Source organism: Choristoneura fumiferana, chromosome 2, assembly GCF_025370935.1.
Source record: "Choristoneura fumiferana chromosome 2, NRCan_CFum_1, whole genome shotgun sequence".
Taxonomy (NCBI): domain Eukaryota; kingdom Metazoa; phylum Arthropoda; class Insecta; order Lepidoptera; family Tortricidae; genus Choristoneura; species Choristoneura fumiferana.
In genome coordinates this window covers 6,535,655-6,553,386 of record NC_133473.1, presented here as the reverse complement: position 1 = coordinate 6,553,386, position 17,732 = coordinate 6,535,655, and the positions used below count along the sequence as shown (strand labels likewise).

Genomic DNA, 17,732 nt, shown 5'->3' with positions numbered 1-17,732 from the left:
TTCTCTTTTTTGACAGACTATAATCATTTAGTGTTTGTTGAGACAAAATTATACGTTTTTGGTAAGAGTTTTAATACTACAGTGTTCTTAAATTAAGACTATTAAAATTAATCGTAAGTTATTAGTCGTTTTCAAATGATATCACTTCATATTGTCGCGAAGGATCGCGAACCATAAATATTTTGTATATAGCAACATTATCCGAAGATTCAAATTGCCGCTATTTCTATAGTTGACTATGGTAAGCTGTCATTTGTTTTACATTCTTTGCATAGTTTACTTTCAAATGTTTCATACCAAATATAAAGTGCTAATAAGTTGTGATGTGATGTCCTGACTCCTGAGCTGATCTGAAAGCTAAGTCTTAAGTTCTAAGTTCGAAGTACTAAGTAGCTAAGTACCTTGGTGGCTGATTAGCCAAGTGATTTACTCTAATAACGCATTAGCAAATTCCCTTAATATATGATGAGGTACAACGATGTTAAAGCTAAGTTTTCCTATGTTCTTATGGTCTTACAAATCTGCTTGGGCTATGGCGGCCCAGAGGAGGAGACATGGTAATATGTCTTTCCTATCATCATTGTGATAAGGCATGGCAATATGTCTGGCTATTCATTCCTATGCAGGAGGCATGGCAATATGTCTTTCCTATCATCATTGCGAGAAGGCATGGCAATATGTCTGGTTATTCATCCCTATGGAGGAGGCATGGCAATATGTTTTCCTATCATCATTCCAATGGAAGAAGCATGGCAATATGTCTTCTTATCATCACCAGGAGACATGGCAATATGTCTTCCTATGTAAAGTCGGTATGGATATATATATATATAACTGGTTGTTGGCTTATCCAACTTGGTTTGAAAGCTTAGCATTAACACTTCAATTATTATCAATGGTATGTGTATGTGGCTTCAACTGCGGTTGAAGTCATAGTGACTATTTTACTACAGGTGGTGGACATTTGGGGAATAAATATCATCTATATGAGCACCAGGTTAGCGCCTGAGTGAATTGTACATAGCTGAAGAGTGCGGACATCACAGGAGATAGTTTAAGGTATGAGATCATGTTATTACTATTGCAATTTCCATCGATATTACTATTGATATTCAGATGAATTAGTTGTCATGCTCTTTATTGGGTTTTAACCTGAACTCTGGCAATTATCTTTATGTGGTGCGGTTAATAAGCGAAGCAGATATTGATTACAATAACCAACACAATGACACAAAGCGCCACATAAATTTGGTGGAGGAGCTGGGATATGATATAAATGGTAAAGATAGATAATGATGGAACTGACTAATGAGATTGAAGAATTATTGAACTGCTGGCTAGTATTGGAAATTGGTGAAGCTGCTGCAAAGTTAGTACAGTTCTGCTGTGATAATTACAACTAAAAACTCAGTAAAGAGCATCTGAAATTGACTTTTACAAATGCAATATGTAATTTCGTGACTCATAACGACATCTATGATCAGCTGGTGGAACTAAAAGTTGCTATTTTTTATAATTCATTAAATTTGAAAAATAAGAGTGGAAATCTTGTGATTTGAAACATTTATGTTATATGTATAATGATATCAGGCATAGAAGGAACTGATTTAGTTATAAAATGCATAATTTTAGTTGAGAATTCGGAATTGTTCAGTTGGTGTTCATTACGAAACCGGATGTGCGGCGATCAACATCCGCCTAATTTTTTAACAAGAAAATTTTATTTTTCGATCTAAACGAAACTAATAAGACCTTAAATTAGCTAATAAGTGAAATTATTATTTCATAAGAATTATTACGCTAGTTTTGAGAAACGGGAGGATTGTTTCACTAAATAAAATAATGTTGTTGACTCGTAGTTCAAAACAAGTGAGTGCGCGCGGGACGCTTCTAAATTCTAAGATGGCCGAAATTTTCTTCAAGTACTTAGTACGTATCGTGTATGAAAGTTTTGTTTTGGTGAAAATAAATTGTGTTGATGGTGGAAACTATTTGGAAAGTGTGCATAAACAACAGGTGAGCATCATATTATGTGGATTATGTGATTCTTACGGTTAGATAGCCAGAAAGATTAAATAAAAGTTCATGTACTTGATACTTCTTTGCGAAGTAATTCTTTGCTGCTACTTATTAAATAAAATGGTAGTGAGACAAGTTAATAACTAACAAGTATTGGCAAGATTTTGATCCTACGTAATACGGCAGTCGAAATAAAATGTATTCGAGTGAAATTACACCGAGTAGGTACCTATACCAACCAAGATGTTTTTGTTTTCGTTACCGGCTTCGCCGGGACTCGGGACATGGACAGGGCGGCTAGCGACAAAGTACAAGTTCATACTTTTTACAAGCCTTTATTTAACTTACGATTTAGGTATGTTTGTATGATGGGTCATTCTTGCAAATGCAAATAAATTCAATCTACTTCTAGTAGTCGGATCGACTTGAAGATTAGCATACTTTTATTTACGTGCGAAGGCAGCTCGCATAAGACTTCTAAAAAGTAATTTGTTGTAACCTATTTTAAAACAATGTGTATTGATATCTTAGGAGACAACAGCAACAATTAAGACGACTAAGAGCGGTAGCAGTCTTAGAACTAAAAAGGAGCAAGGCGTATTGGCTCATGTAGCAGTGTTACGGCAGGTCTTAGTACGCTATACTAAGGTATGTGGAAACTTATTAAAATTGTAGTAAGAGAAACCGTGAATATGTTCCAAATTTGAGGTGAACAGGAATGATATTCAACAATATACAGATATCAGTCTATAATTTTTATATAATTATATACCTACGTTGTACAGTCAATGTCATAAATAAGTGATCAAACGTTGACTGTACCTACTAGTTACAATGGTGTTGTGTTTTGTGTTAAACTGAAATAAATGAAGCTAACACTAGAATAATGAGAATAAACAAATATTTTACTTTGATTTATAGTTTTACATAATTATAATTACACATTTGTGCAATTAATGATGCATGGTGAATAATGTGTCTTAATCTACTTAAAGTTGAGAACATGAAAATTTAAAGTCATTGTATGTTTGGAAAATAATACTTAATTATTTATTGCTTCATCCGGGGGCACAGCAGTGCTTCCAGCCAAGTTGAGTAATTTCTATTGACTGAGTAATTGAATAATTATGGACTGGCATTTGAGAATTTATCTGTCAATTCTTTATATCATGTTTGTGTTCAGAAATGTGCATACATATATAAATGCCTAATTCAACATATCAGTAGGGCTAGGGTGGATAAGTAGACCTAAATTATATCATTATATATCAACTATGCTTTGGTTTTGACATTCACTTTTAAAATACAACATTTTGGAATTATACTGTAGTTATGATCAAAAAATATTGATACAAAAACTGAGTAAGAATTATACAGGGTGTACTTGTATTAAATTAATCATGAGCAAATTGTGATATTTTTGTTCGACTGACTTACAGATTAATACAATTCCTCGTAATTATGGAGGAAATATATTTAAATAGACTGTCCACATTTGCAAGCAATATTAAAGATTTGTCTGATAAAGCTCTCAGTTTGTACTCATCCAGTTCATGGAATAACAATCAGCTTGAACAAGCTAGAATTACAGTTTCGAAATTGACATCCATATTAAATAGATTCAACACCGAATTATACCAATATTTTAACCAGTCTGTCTGTCCAAATGCCGATGAAGTATCTATTCTCACTTCCATACAGTTAGAAGGAGAAGAAGCATTAGCCGAACTTAATACTAAAGTACAAGCCAACAAGGATCCTCAACCATCAACTTCAAACTTGAACAGCTTCAGAGGCAAACTACCGGAATTACATTTACCCTCATTTAAGGGAGACGTTTTGGAATGGTTCCAATTTTGGGATCAGTTCAGCTCCAACATAGATCAACGAAACCTTCGTGATGTTGACAAACTTTTATACCTGAAGGCTTCTCTTAAGGGTGAAGCAAGGACGGTGATCGACGGTTTAGAGACTACAAATGATAATTACAAGATCGCTGTAACCACTTTAAAGGAAAGATATGGGAAAGGAGTTAAAATAATTGATGCACATTACTCCACGCTCTATAAATTGGAGAGAGCTCAAAAATCAGAAGATTGCAGGAAAACTTTGGACGCGATTGAGAGACATCTCAGAGTACTGCGCTCGCTGGGAGAAAACACAGATCATAATCATCTGCGATTTTTAATCATGGAGAAGTTTCCTCAAGACATCATTTATGAAATGAAAATGAAGATGAGTGCAGACACTATTGAAGAAATGAGGAAGCACCTTGATATAATTATTTCAGCAAGAGAAGATGCAAAAGGAGCGTCTGAATCCACAAGCAAGGAAATTCATTACACAACTGAAACGTTACATGTAAAGGACAATAGCTCTAAGAAATTCTTCAATAACTCCAGATTTAACCGGAATGGAAATAAGGGTTACAAGAATTTCAGGCCTAGCACGTCTACATTCAATAACTGTTCTATTGTAAGAAAGAGACAGCATGAGCCTAAGATGGAGTCAACTGATGAAACTTATAACAAGAGACAGAAGTTTACTTGTGTATTCTGTCATGAGGCTCATTATAATGATAAATGTACAAAATTCAAGACTATGTCTGAAAGGAAATCGAGGCTTCAAAACCGATGCTACAATTGTTTTGAATTTGGACACAGAGCTAATTTATGCAAAAGGAAAAATACTTGCCCTCACTGTGGTAAATATGGACACCATAACAGAGCACTTTGTCCAAAGAATTTACATAATGGTCAAGAACCTACAAAAACGATAGAGATGTAACCAGATTTTATGACTTAGACAAATAAACCGGCTACTGAAAATAACCTCTTATATCAAAGATTCACATGGGTAACTTTCGGCATAATTTCAAGCCCATTCTTATTGAATGCAACCATAAAACACCATCTGCAAAGTCCTCATCTTCAACTGTTGGGTGTTTTAATCAGATGCAGACTTGTAAACTGCATTGTCAGATTTCTTCAACACAATATCAAAATTCAAACTTTGTGGACTGATTGTCAAATCGCAATAGCCTGGCGTAAGTCCGACAAATTGCTACCATCCATTATAGCGAGGAGAGGGAAGAAATCGGAACAAAGTCTACCACTTCGAGAGAGGATAGGAGGAAATGGCTTGATGGTCCACAGTTTCTTTCTGAAAGCCCAGACTCGTGGCCGTCTGGAATTCACACTGAACATACCTATTCTTTTTCGACGGGGGAGGGTCTGCCGAAGACTGATATACAAACAACTACTATTGCCAAAGAAGTTGAAGCAGTCGTCAACACCAGACCACTTACTTACGTTGGTTCGGACTTGGCATATGTACTGTGAAACCTGCAGACTTTTTATCACCTGGAAAATGCTTAGCTATTCACATGTCAACAAGTCAAGTCTTACCTTCAGCTACAGCTACTAAACAACAACTTATTGAAGGATGGAAACGTGGAGAAATAATAATGAACGAGTACAAAGACATGTTTATGAACCAGTACTTACTAAGCCTAAGAGAACGCTACAGACACTCACCTAAACAACCTAGAGTCAAGGCTCATGATCGACCTAGTTTAGGCGATATTGTACAATTAAAAGGTGAATCTAAAAACAGACTAAACTGGAAAGTGGGACAGATTGTTGAACTAGTTAAGGGTGCAGACGGACAATGTAGAGTTGCAAAAGTGAAGATTGGTAATACTATATTCAATAGATCCATCGGACATCTGTATCCCTTGGAAATTGACGAAACTGAAAGACCTGGGAATCTGTCTTGCAACAATATAGAACCTGAAACAAGCTCAAGACTATGTAATTCAAACATAGAGGAAAATATGGATGCACCAGTAGAGATGATTGGAGAAGAAGTTACAGACTTACAGCCAGAGGCTGATGTTATGGATGTAATAGATGCGAACACGGATATGACGCAAACTATGAAAGAGACCATTGAGAGCACAGATAAGACAAATGAAAACATGGATGTGACAGATGATAATGATAACATGGAACAGTCTATAGAAGGAAACCAAAAACGAGTTGCTGCAGTTCGAGCTCTGGAAAAGATCAGAGAATGGACGAGCCACCTGATGACTACATTAACACTTTAGCTTGCCGGCGGCGGGTGTGTCGCGAAGGATCGCGAACCATAAATATTTTGTATATAGCAACATTATCCGAAGATTCAAATTGCCGCTATTTCTATAGTTGACTATGGTAAGCTGTCATTTGTTTTACATTCTTTGCATAGTTTACTTTCAAATGTTTCATACCAAATATAAAGTGCTAATAAGTTGTGATGTGATGTCCTGACTCCTGAGCTGATCTGAAAGCTAAGTCCTAAGTTCTAAGTTCGAAGTACTAAGTAGCTAAGTACCTTGGTGGCTGATTAGCCAAGTGATTTACTCTAATAACGCATTAGCAAATTCCCTTAATATATGATGAGGTACAACAATGTTAAAGCTAAGTTTTCCTATGTTCTTATGGTCTTACAAATCTGCTTGGGCTATGGCGGCCCAGTGGAGGAGACATGGTAATATGTCTTTCCTATCATCATTGTGATAAGGCATGGCAATATGTCTGGCTATTCATTCCTATGCAGGAGGCATGGCAATATGTCTTTCCTATCATCATTGCGAGAAGGCATGGCAATATGTCTGGTTATTCATCCCTATGGAGGAGGCATGGCAATATGTTTTCCTATCATCATTCCAATGGAAGAAGCATGGCAATATGTCTTCTTATCATCACCAGGAGACATGGCAATATGTCTTCCTATTTAAAGTCGGTATATATATATATATAACTGGTTGTTGGCTTATCCAACTTGGTTTGAAAGCTTAGCATTAACACTTCAATTATTATCAATGGTATGTGTATGTGGCTTCAACTGCGGTTGAAGTCATAGTGACTATTTTTACTACAGGTGGTGGACATTTGGGGAATAAATATCACCTATATGAGCACCAGGTTAGCGCCTGAGTGAATTGTACATAGCTGAAGAGTGCGGACATCACAGGAGATAGTTTAAGGTATGAGATCATGTTATTACTATTGCAATTTCCATCGATATTACTATTGATATTCAGATGAATTAGTTGTCATGCTCTTTATTGGGTTTTAACCTGAACTCTGGCAATTATCTTTATGTGGTGCGGTTAATAAGCGAAGCAGATATTGATTACAATAACCAACACAATGACACAAAGCGCCACACATATCACTAAATATTTTACCACTGACGATAAGGTACCTTTTCGAAAATATATAGTGATTGTACCAACTTTTTACTAAACTACCTTGAATTTTGAGACTGAAAAAACTAGTTTTTTAAGATTTGTTGAGTTAATTTGATCTCATTGGGCTATGTTTTAACGTACTAAATATAAACGTTTGTTGATTTTGACTGTTTAATTACATTTGTAAACCACAAAGTTATTTTTGTTAAAGTATTTTTTTATATATAATAAACAACGTTAATTCAAAACGGAGTAGTTCTTATTTAGTGTCCAATTACGCATAATATTTTTTCCTTCAATAAAATCCAATGGAAATATACTATAAATAGGAAATTAAGTAAAAAATCCATCAATCTCTTTTTTTTACTTTATGCACTTTGGCAAGGTAAACTATAGGAAAACAGTTGTCCAATTACAAAATTTGTCTTGAAACCTGAAAGCTCGTACAATCTACTCCTCAAATAGCATGTTATCTATGTAACTTCCAACAACAACATACATTTATTGGGTGTATAAGTTTGAATTCAATTTTCTCATAATCACCTTTTCTGGCTTTTGAGGTTCAAATTTAAAAAAAATATATCTATTAAACCTACATGCATGTTCCTTACACGGTGAGATAGCTAAATGTATGTAGATTATTGGGATATCAATAACTCAATACAGACAACAAGGTACTACGAGAGCGAGAGGGACGGTAAGATACGAACTTTGAGTTTCGAGTTTCGTAGTAGCCCTGCTGCTAGCTCCAACTAGTAAAGACGTCAAATTTACCTCTCTCTTGCTCTTGATATTAACGCCATCTAGCGATATTACGCATGTCTAGTATAGAAAAACCAGGTGCGGCCACATGCAGTCGCTCGTCGCTCGATTGCAGCGATAAATCTGGTCACTTGAACCGATTTTGAAGGTGATTTTTAATTTCCTGCGACTCAAAAAAAAGTAGCGTCAAGTCGCCGCGTCGAGCAGCAGCGACAAGATGGCTTCTTGCAGGAGAATGATCTTGGCCTTGGTAATCTCATTTAGTAGCAGTCATGGCAGTGGTAAAAATAAAAGAAATTGGAGTGAATGAACAAAAAATAACAGCGTTTTTGCCGAAATTGAATTTTATTTTTTCAGCGATAATTTTTTCCAGCGATAAAGCTCAACATTTTCATCTCAGCTTTATCGCTATGTCGTGTCATGTGACCAGAATTGACATTGTAAACGAGCGTCGAGCGATTTCATGTGGCCGCGCCTATTGTACTGTATGATATGTATCAGGGCTTTAAATACCGTTAAAAGTGGTAACGTTACCAACTGTCAAACCGATTTAACGGTAAATGATAATTAACGTTAAACGATTTACCGTTACTTATACAACTTTTTACCGGTAAAAAAAATGGGAAAAAGCCTTTATACGTCCCACTGCTGGGCACAGGCCTCCTCTCAGAATGAGAGGCTTGGCCGTAGTTCCACGCGGGCCCAGTGCGGATTGGGAACTTCACACGCACCATTGAATTGCTTCGCAGGTTGTGCAGGTTTCCTCACGATGTTTTCCTTCACCGCAAAGCTCGTGGTAAATTTCAAATGTAATTCCGCACATGAATTTCGAAAAACTCAAGAGGTGCGAGCCGGGTTTGAACCCACGACCCTCTGCTTGAGAGGCGATAGGTCAAACCACTAGGCCACCACAGCTCCATACTAGGCCACACAGCTCCATAACGTAACGGTAACGTTAAATGGTAGATTTCCTCATTTATCGAGCGAGTATGCACGCGCTAAATTGTAACACTAGGTAGCATAGCAAAAATTACCGATAGTGTTACTTCGGTATCGTTATAAATAATGTGAATTGGGTAACGTTAACAAGCCCTACAATGTAAAGTAAATTTACCGGTAAAATAACGGTAATTAGGTAACGTTAATAATGTTAAGTTATCAATTAACGTTAAATTTTAATACCGGTACTAGGTATTTTATGATTTTTACCGTTATTTAACGTTTACTTATAGTGTGAATTTGTAACGTTAACAAGCCCTGATATGTATTGCATGCATGCAAGCAAAGAGTATTGTAATGAATAGGAAAGGCATGTGTCATTTTCATTTTCTGTGACAGTGCAGGAACAGGAAGAAAAAAAATTAGTTTTTTTTGCAAAAACAGTCCTTGGTGATTGATACAATCGTTATATTTACATAATTTTCTAATAATTTCAATTTTATAATTTTATGAAAATCTATTTTAAGGTATTAAATACGTAGTTTCATCGTATTTCGTTTTCGATTCAGACTAAATGATGGCTTGCGTTGAGAACATTCCACCAGTTCACGCTGATTCCGAAAGAGAAGAAGGGGAAATAGTAGACGAATTGGACGAACTATCGGACATTTCATCGGAAGAAGAATTTCTTCTCCGTCAAAGATTGCAAGTGCTTGAGAATTACAACAATGTCCTTGAACGCAAGAAAGCTAAGAGATCGTCAATTGGGCCAGGTAAGCGATTATTATTCTTACGAAACAAATATTTAAATGACCTTTGTACCAATAGGACTTCCATAGCTATTCAAAGAAGAGTACTACAGTCTGTGCAGTATAGGAATGGACAGAAGGAAAATAGGTTCTTAATAGTACAGTACGACTTTATGCACTTAACATTAAGGCCGTGTATACATATTTTTGCGACTTTGGCCGTGTCAATATCTTTGCCCTTGACTGTACACGCTTTAGGAAGTCATTTAATCATTTTTTTTTTTAGTATATAGTCCAAACTTAATTCTAATTAAAATATCGAAGACATCAATATTACGTTAATATATTCATTGAATAGCTGTTGCCCGCGACTCCATTCAAGTAGAATTCGTTTATTGCCATCCCGCGAGAACTATGCAATTTTATGGGATAAAACTGTTCTATGTCCTTCCCCGGGATTTGTACTATCTGTATACCGAATTTCATCTAAATCGGTTCAGCGGACAACAACAACCAAACATACTAGTGATGTAACAAATATTCGCATTCGCATTCAGATTATTTTTCCATATTCGCATTCGCATTCACATTCAGTAGGTTAATAAAATCAAAATACATTAATTTCTTTTGTTTTTTATACAACAAAAAATAAATTGACCTCGTAATCACATTACCAGTCTTCACTTAATCATTTGGTATTATTTATTTATTTACTTTGCGATGCATTCGTATAAACTCGGTAATTCTCGTAACATAATACAAATGGAACGCACTTCGTTAGAACGAGACTGCCATAGTCAATTGGCGCCAGAACGAAAAACTGAATATTCGCATGCGCAAATGTCGGTAGCAGATATTCGCATTCGCGTTCGCGAATGTTCATAAAATGACATTCGTTACATCACTAAAACATACAGATTTACAACCTTTCGCATTTATAGTAAATATTAGTGAGATTAACTGCTATTTTTCATATCATAATTTAAAAACAATAAAAAAAAACTTATTAAGTATATTTTGTTAAAAACAGAAACGTCTTCCTATAAAATACCTATATATAGAGACAGAGGCAAACAATATTCTGTAAGAAACAAAATGTTGATAATATAATTAACTCAAGAAAATATTCTCTACATTATTTATAGTTTTTAATCGCCAGTTTCGATCTAAATGCGACCTTTAATCATATACAAATAGTTAATTTTACACAACTAAAGCACTGCACAAAATTTTATGAAATTCAGAATGGAAAAAAGCTTGAACTTCATAGCAAGAACTACGAGTAGAATATTTTTAAACAGGGAATGAGAGTCCACGAAACACAAGTTATTAAATGTCTAAATATAAATCAAATTAATATTATGTAGCAAGTTACATACTAATATTGTGTTATTGTGTAAGTACCTACATTGCATACTTACCTTTTTATGAAACAAACAAAATTATGACTTGATCAGTATTACCTACTTCTTTTATTCATCATCATTATTACGACTTCACAAAAAATGTTTAGAACCCCATCTTCTGTGTCCTTCTAGAGTCCAACGTTATCTTGAATGGACTATAAATTATATACCTTGTTTAATTTAATTTCAAATTAATGACATGTGTGTAAAAAAACATGCAATGGAAGACGAAATAAGCTGTATTTTTCCTTATTGAGTAGGAGAATATAACAATGTCTATGTGTTTCAATTGTCATTAGAATTAAATTTTCTTTACATTTCAATTCAATTCAATTCTTGAAAGTATAGCTCCATCGATACTATCGATAAATATCACCAAGTTTCTGTTGTGGCCTAGATATGAAATTGGTTGACTGTAGGTACATTAAATAAAAAAAAATAGTTGTAGCATTAATACCATTAAAGTTAAAGAGATGTAGACACAGGGAATTTTGTAGATAAAAATGTGTGTGATTATATATGATAATAAACTTGTTTGACAAATATGTCGAACATATCGGGATAAATGAAGGAGGGAGGAATTTCTTTTCATGATTTTATTTCACAAAATTACATGCCGTGCCGGTTTTAGCTCTTCCAGCGACCTGGGCGAGATTTCCAAGGCGTCCCCAACTTTTGGGAATTTTCTAGTAGGTATAGGCATCAGGTGCCCCTTTAAGTCCGGCGCCCTGGGCGGTCGCCCCACCGCGCCCTACCCTAACGCCGCTACTAACTGATTACGTCATTTGAAATGCATAGTAATAAAATTGTTTTACAATATGTGTAGCTTTTAGTGTGCAAGTTTTGCATAGTTTTGTCAATGTCTTGTAAGTATTAAAAAAGTGAGGAGGCCTGTTTGTCACACAATTAATAATCAAAGTTTTTTTTTGCAAATCAATTTATAAAAGTATCCAAAAATCACACAACTTGGCAAGCAGTTACAGCAGGGTATGATTTGTATGAAGATTGAAGATCAAATAGGTTTAATTGAAGCAACAGTAATAGGGCTCGGTTTGTTGGATTTAGTTTATTGCTGAACTCTAATTAACTAGCTGATAGTAATTATATGTTACAGTCCGTACACACCCACAAAAGGCTTCTGAAACCATTTATAGATGAAATAATATTAGGAGATAATGTAGTACATATGCATGGTTCTCCCTGTGGACACTCCATTGTTATCTTATAAAATTAAATCCAGAATGTAATGAATCAAACACGTATCTGTTAAGTCATTTAGCTATATGGTAGCACTGACTTGCAGCAACTCAACATATATTTTAAGTTTGTTTAAAATTGTTGAAAAATATTGGACAGGAAAATAAAATACTTAATAATCCTTGACCTATTTTTAGACATTATTGGTATTAATATTGACTGTATTCTGTGAATATTTTCCTTTTGTCAAATATTAAAGTACAGTGTTGTATAAAATAGTCTCATTATCTGCTGTGATTTTCTAATACTAACTTTTAGGTAAAAATGGCAGACACAATGATGCATTGTTATGTGATCTTTCTGAGATATCAGCCACAGAATTGGAAGAACCATATGTTTACAAAGATAATAAAGAACAGAGGCACTTAAAATCATATCACAGACCAAAGAGAAGAAAAGATCCTTCATCTGTTAGTCACCCAGCAAAAAGAGAACACAGAAAGAAATCTCATAAAAGTAAGAAAAAAATAGTTTTGTCAGAGTCAAGTGATGAGTCTGAGGATGAATATAGAAATAAAAGAAGAAAACTGGCAAATGCTGTGGCAGTTAGTAAAACAAATATTGATAAAACATCTTTAAAAGCTAGGCTGACTAAAATGTTCCTTAGATCACAGAACCAAGAAGATGAAAAATTGGTTCTAGACTCGCAAACTGAAAACCAACAAGTACATTTTATTGATCATCCATTAGAAAAAATACATGGCCAAGATGCTTCCATTGGCTTACTAAAAGATTTAAAAAAAGATAATTTAATGCATGCTGCCAGATTACTGGAATCTGTAGACTTATGCTCTGATACTGAAGTCAAAAATGACGGAATTAATGCTAACTTTGAGAAAAAACCTTTCGATAATATTGACACCGTAGACTCGGCTACAAAAGTGGTTTCTAATGGCGAAAATATAATAATTAATAAAACACAGACTACAAGAGATTCCGATGAAGACTTAGAATTACTCAGAGAGCATGCCTTGAAAACGAAAGCTTCTAAGGCAAAAATAGTAAGTGAAAAAAGCCTTTCAGGGAAAGAAGATGTAAAGCAAAAGGAATATATTGAGGATAAAAATATTTTATTAATATCAGAAGATGAAGACAGCGATACAGCTGAACTTCGTACGATATGCCTCAAGTCTGCTTTACTAAAAAGAGCTATTGAAATTAAGCAAAAGCAAAAACTCAGAAAGAGACTTTCACAGTCTTCCAATTTAAATGATGAACTTATGAATGATCAGACTGAATACATGAATCAAATCATGTCCGAAAATAATACAGATATAGAATCTGTTGATATGGATATTGGTTCTGATGTAGATGATAAGAATAAAGAATACTCTATTGAACCTCTTATGCCTACTGATTCAGATGTAATTGCTTCTACAGAAAGCAATGTACAAGGCATCAAAAAATCTAATGAAGATGAACTGGAAGAAGACGAAGATCTGTTACGTGCCAAACTATTAACTTCATTAAGTAAAAACTTGCCTAATCTTGTAGATCCTAACATTATAAAAAATATAAAACATACTGAAATACCAAAAAAAGATGCAGAGATTGAAAAACAGGTGAATAATCTTCCAGAAGAGAAAAGATTCATAATTAGTCTTGGAAACTCTGATTCGGAAGGTGAACATGAAGCTACCAAGAATTTAACTAAAATGCATATGAAATTATCTGAGCAAGTAGATTTTCAACAAAAGCTAGATTTGTTTTTGAAGTCAACGCGCATGCAGGTCGAGAAAGGCTCGCTACCTGATGTAGTGCAACAGCCACTAGTGACGCCAGCACCAAAGCCGAAGGAGAAGTTTGTTCCAAAGGTCAGATAACAAAAATGTTTGCTTTGTAGGTGCAGCAACAAAATGATTATGTGTATTAATATATTAATTTTTATTTCAGACTGTAAAACATCTTCCTAAATCGGAACAAATAGAATACAAAAATTTAGTTAAAAGAATGGCCGAGTTAGAGAAAATGAAAAATGCGAGACAGTCGTCTCTTAATATAAATAAAGGAAATCCACTTCCTAAAGATACTCTGAAGCCTCGTAATGTCACTATAGAAAGTCAAAAACTGACTGAAAATGTTTTAAACGAGCAAATAGCATTATCAAGGTACTAACACCTTATAGTTGTAATAAAAATAAGCATATTACGATCTTGATTTATGATTTATTTTACAGAAAAACTATAGCAGAAGAATCAGCTAAAGTACTCAAACTGAAAGAAGAAGCTATGAACCTATCACAGAAGTATAAGATAGTTGCTACGGAATTGCGCAATATTGCAACAGCTATTACTTTCAACAAAAGAGAACAAAAATCTGCTCAAATTAGACTGTCGAAGATAAGAGCCCAGCATCAACTACTTTTAAACAGGTATTGATATTTAGTTTTCGATGTAATTTTACTTTAGTGTTGTATATAGCTTGTGAAAAATTTAGCTTAAACTTGTTTTCTCGGCCTGAAATACTAATTATATAATACTAATCAATCATTGTTAATGGTAGTTTTGAGATCAAAATTTTCTTACTATAACTATTGCATAATTTGTCTTAAAATTTTATTTTACAGCTCAACAACTTCCAAACATTCCATAATGAATGGTAACTTAGTCCATAATGCTCGAGTTACACAAAAATTAGTACCAACAACCAATAAACGATTGCAAAAAGAGAACAACCCCAAAGAAGACGTAAAAAATCCAAAAATACTGAAATCTGTTCAAGTGAGCGTCGTGAATGACTTAAAAGAAGAAGAAAACGTTCCAAATCCTAGGTTATCAATTCATGTAGAAGTTACCAATAACAAAAAGACTGTTAAAATTCCCCAAAGCCCAGTAAAAGACCACAATTATGCTATAGAAAATAGTATAGAACCTAGAATAAACGATGATAGCAAAAATATCTTAGTAGGTAACACGAAAGAAATACAAGATAGTAAAGAGATAAAGGTCTCATCCTGGGGTAGCAAAAGCAAAACAAAGGAAGTTGATGATTACACATCACCTCTGCAAGCTTTGGGCACTGCAAAGTAAGTTATTATTATCATTTGATTAAATCATGTTCACTACACTCGAGCATAGAAGGTCATATCATCTTGTCATTTAACCCAATCTAACTAAGTCGTCGAATAATATTGGTACTACTTATTTCTTCTTTTGTGTATTTCTATTTTGACGGCCCGTGCCTACATTACACCCACTAACATGATTCTAATCGTTTTGGAATTGTCCATTAGGTGTATTCATAGAAAGTCAAGAAAATGTGCATGTTTCAATTATCGCTTTCGTCAATTTCAATAACTGTGGATGGCGTATGCGTACGCACATCGCTGCTCCGAGGTGCGATGTAAGTATGCATTTAAACTGTCCACGGCCAACTTCACGTAATTACTCTATTAAAATAAATACTTTTCAGTTGGGAGGAGGATCCGAATGGTGTGCTGTGCCCGTTCGATGTTGGCGGCAATTGCAAAGATCCCGATTGCAGATACTTGCATCCCAAAATACAGCCCGTACAATGACACTCCACAGCCACACCACTTTTCCTACACACACTGCCATACTACACATACGTTTACTCATTGACATATCTGTTATTTCTTCTACTTTTCTCGCCTTTCGTTTTGCTGCATTGGAGTCCACAAATGACGTGTAAAGTATAAACATCAATAATATTTAATTATCTGGGTTCCATCGTATCTATCGAGCTTGCTAATGTAGCATAAGTGGCTAGTTTAGAATCGAACCGTTTTACAAACAATGAATGTGCAAACACCAATTCAGCCGTTAAATCGAATAAAAATATTACGCAAGTTATGTTGTTAAACGGCTAGGTAAGTAATTTATTTCTTAGACTCGAAACGATGGAATCTGTATGGTGTAAGACATTGAGTATATATTTGCATTATAGATTTTACAGTCATTATTATAATTTCGTACCTCACGTTATTGTTAACCATATTTATCAAATCAGCTACTGCGATAAGTAACTACGCACTATCCAAACCTGATAAGAGCACAATTTGTCCGACATGTTTATTCTAGATACTATTGTCACCACAAGTGTTTTTGTATTTGTGTGGAATATTTTTTAATTTTCATTAGTATCATGGGTCACTTGATGAAATAGTTAATTTCGGCACCAAAAGGCAACATGGGCCACCGAAAGGCGTGTCCAACACGTGTTTAGGTTGGGTGGCATGCTACTAAGTTTAATGGTTAGTATAGTTATAATACTTATGATTATGACAGCGTGGTATTGTCTTTGTCAGAAAACTTACTGCTAAGCTAAATGGCTCGGGTTGAGCACGGAATTACCTATGACGAACTGGGTTCGATTCCCAGCCCCATACTATACTTTCTGATTTATCAATGCCTTACTTCGATATAGTTCAGCTCCGTATTAAATAAGTATTTATTTTTAATAATTAAAGAGTATTTTTGCAATTTTAGTTGCCGTTGCGCTGGTCGCCGCTGGCTCCTCTGCAGTGGTAAGTGTCGCGTACATTAACTAATAGTGCGTAAGTAGTGCTCTCGCGAACTGCGTACGTCTACGTCAGCAACACCGTTCTGGTAAACTGTGTGTTCTACTTCTAAGTTATTTTAATATTTTTTTAATTATACGACTCTGTACAATGTGAAAAGTTAAATAAATTATAATTTTGTAACGGCTGGTTTTATTTATTAGTTTAGATTTTAGCGCTCGCTTAAAACATTAGCATTGGCAGTTGAATCTAAATTCCATGGAAATTCTCGAAATTTACACTGTTTTATGAACATCCATACATAATTTAATATCTTTATAAGATTTTGGGAGCATATATCTCGTACACATACCATTCGCAGGTTTGTGCAGGTTTCCTCACTTTGTTTTCCTTGATCGTAAACCTCGGGGTAAATTCTGGAGCCCTAGTGAAAAAGGAGTTAATTCTGCAGAAGTTGAACAGCTGATTTCGACTCAAACCCCTTTCTTTACACATAAAATAGAAAATAGCTGTGTAATTGTGCAGACCTAACCCCTTTTTCACTAGGGTCAGGGTCCCAGAATTTAGAATGTCATTTAGCACAAGAATTTCGGAAAACTGAGATGCGAGCCTGGGTTTGAACCCATGATCCTCTGCTTGAGAGGCTATACATAGGTCAGACCACTGGGCCACCACAGCTATAACAGCAATTTCAATAATGCATAGTCCATGAAATATGAAGTGAGATCTGTATCTTCAACAAGATCTTTTTTTCAATATCAAACTAAAGCGAGTCGAATAGCAATTAGCAAGTTACCATTCATATTTCCTGAACTAATACTACCTAAGTGCCTATGTGCCTACTGTGTTTTTGCATCAGGTACTATCCAAATTCATAGGTA

General features: G+C 34.9%; 3 protein-coding genes across 8 annotated transcripts; all 3 read left to right on the top strand.

The window, feature by feature from the left end:
- Window positions 1-1,650: 1,650 nt before the first annotated feature.
- LOC141445470 (uncharacterized) lies at window positions 1,651-4,943 on the top strand. The gene is made up of 2 exons (XM_074111312.1): window positions 1,651-2,016; window positions 2,551-4,943. Exon 2 carries the CDS (start codon window positions 3,481-3,483, stop codon window positions 4,804-4,806), a length of 1,326 nt encoding a protein of 441 aa, XP_073967413.1. The 5' UTR covers window positions 1,651-2,016; window positions 2,551-3,480; the 3' UTR covers window positions 4,807-4,943.
- A 176-nt stretch (window positions 4,944-5,119) lies between these two features.
- On the top strand, window positions 5,120-7,230 carry LOC141445469 (uncharacterized). Its single transcript, XM_074111311.1, has 2 exons — window positions 5,120-6,236; window positions 6,946-7,230. The coding sequence occupies exon 1, from the start codon at window positions 5,405-5,407 to the stop codon at window positions 6,128-6,130; it is 726 nt and encodes a 241-aa protein (XP_073967412.1). The 5' UTR covers window positions 5,120-5,404; the 3' UTR covers window positions 6,131-6,236; window positions 6,946-7,230.
- A 2,082-nt stretch (window positions 7,231-9,312) lies between these two features.
- LOC141441665 (uncharacterized) lies at window positions 9,313-17,015 on the top strand. Of its 6 annotated transcripts, none has more exons than XM_074106476.1 (7): window positions 9,313-9,409; window positions 9,529-9,732; window positions 12,630-14,185; window positions 14,265-14,479; window positions 14,548-14,742; window positions 14,938-15,396; window positions 15,783-16,614. In XM_074106476.1, the coding sequence occupies exons 2-7, from the start codon at window positions 9,534-9,536 to the stop codon at window positions 15,886-15,888; spliced, it is 2,730 nt and encodes a 909-aa protein (XP_073962577.1). In that variant the 5' UTR covers window positions 9,313-9,409; window positions 9,529-9,533; the 3' UTR covers window positions 15,889-16,614. The 6 variants fall into 6 exon arrangements, 5 of the variants coding, with proteins under 5 accessions (XP_073962577.1, XP_073962571.1, XP_073962599.1 ...); XM_074106470.1 differs by having other exon boundaries at window positions 9,487-9,732; XM_074106498.1 differs by lacking the exon at window positions 15,783-16,614 and adding exons at window positions 15,604-15,713; window positions 16,820-17,015 and having other exon boundaries at window positions 9,331-9,732.
- Window positions 17,016-17,732: the final 717 nt, after the last annotated feature.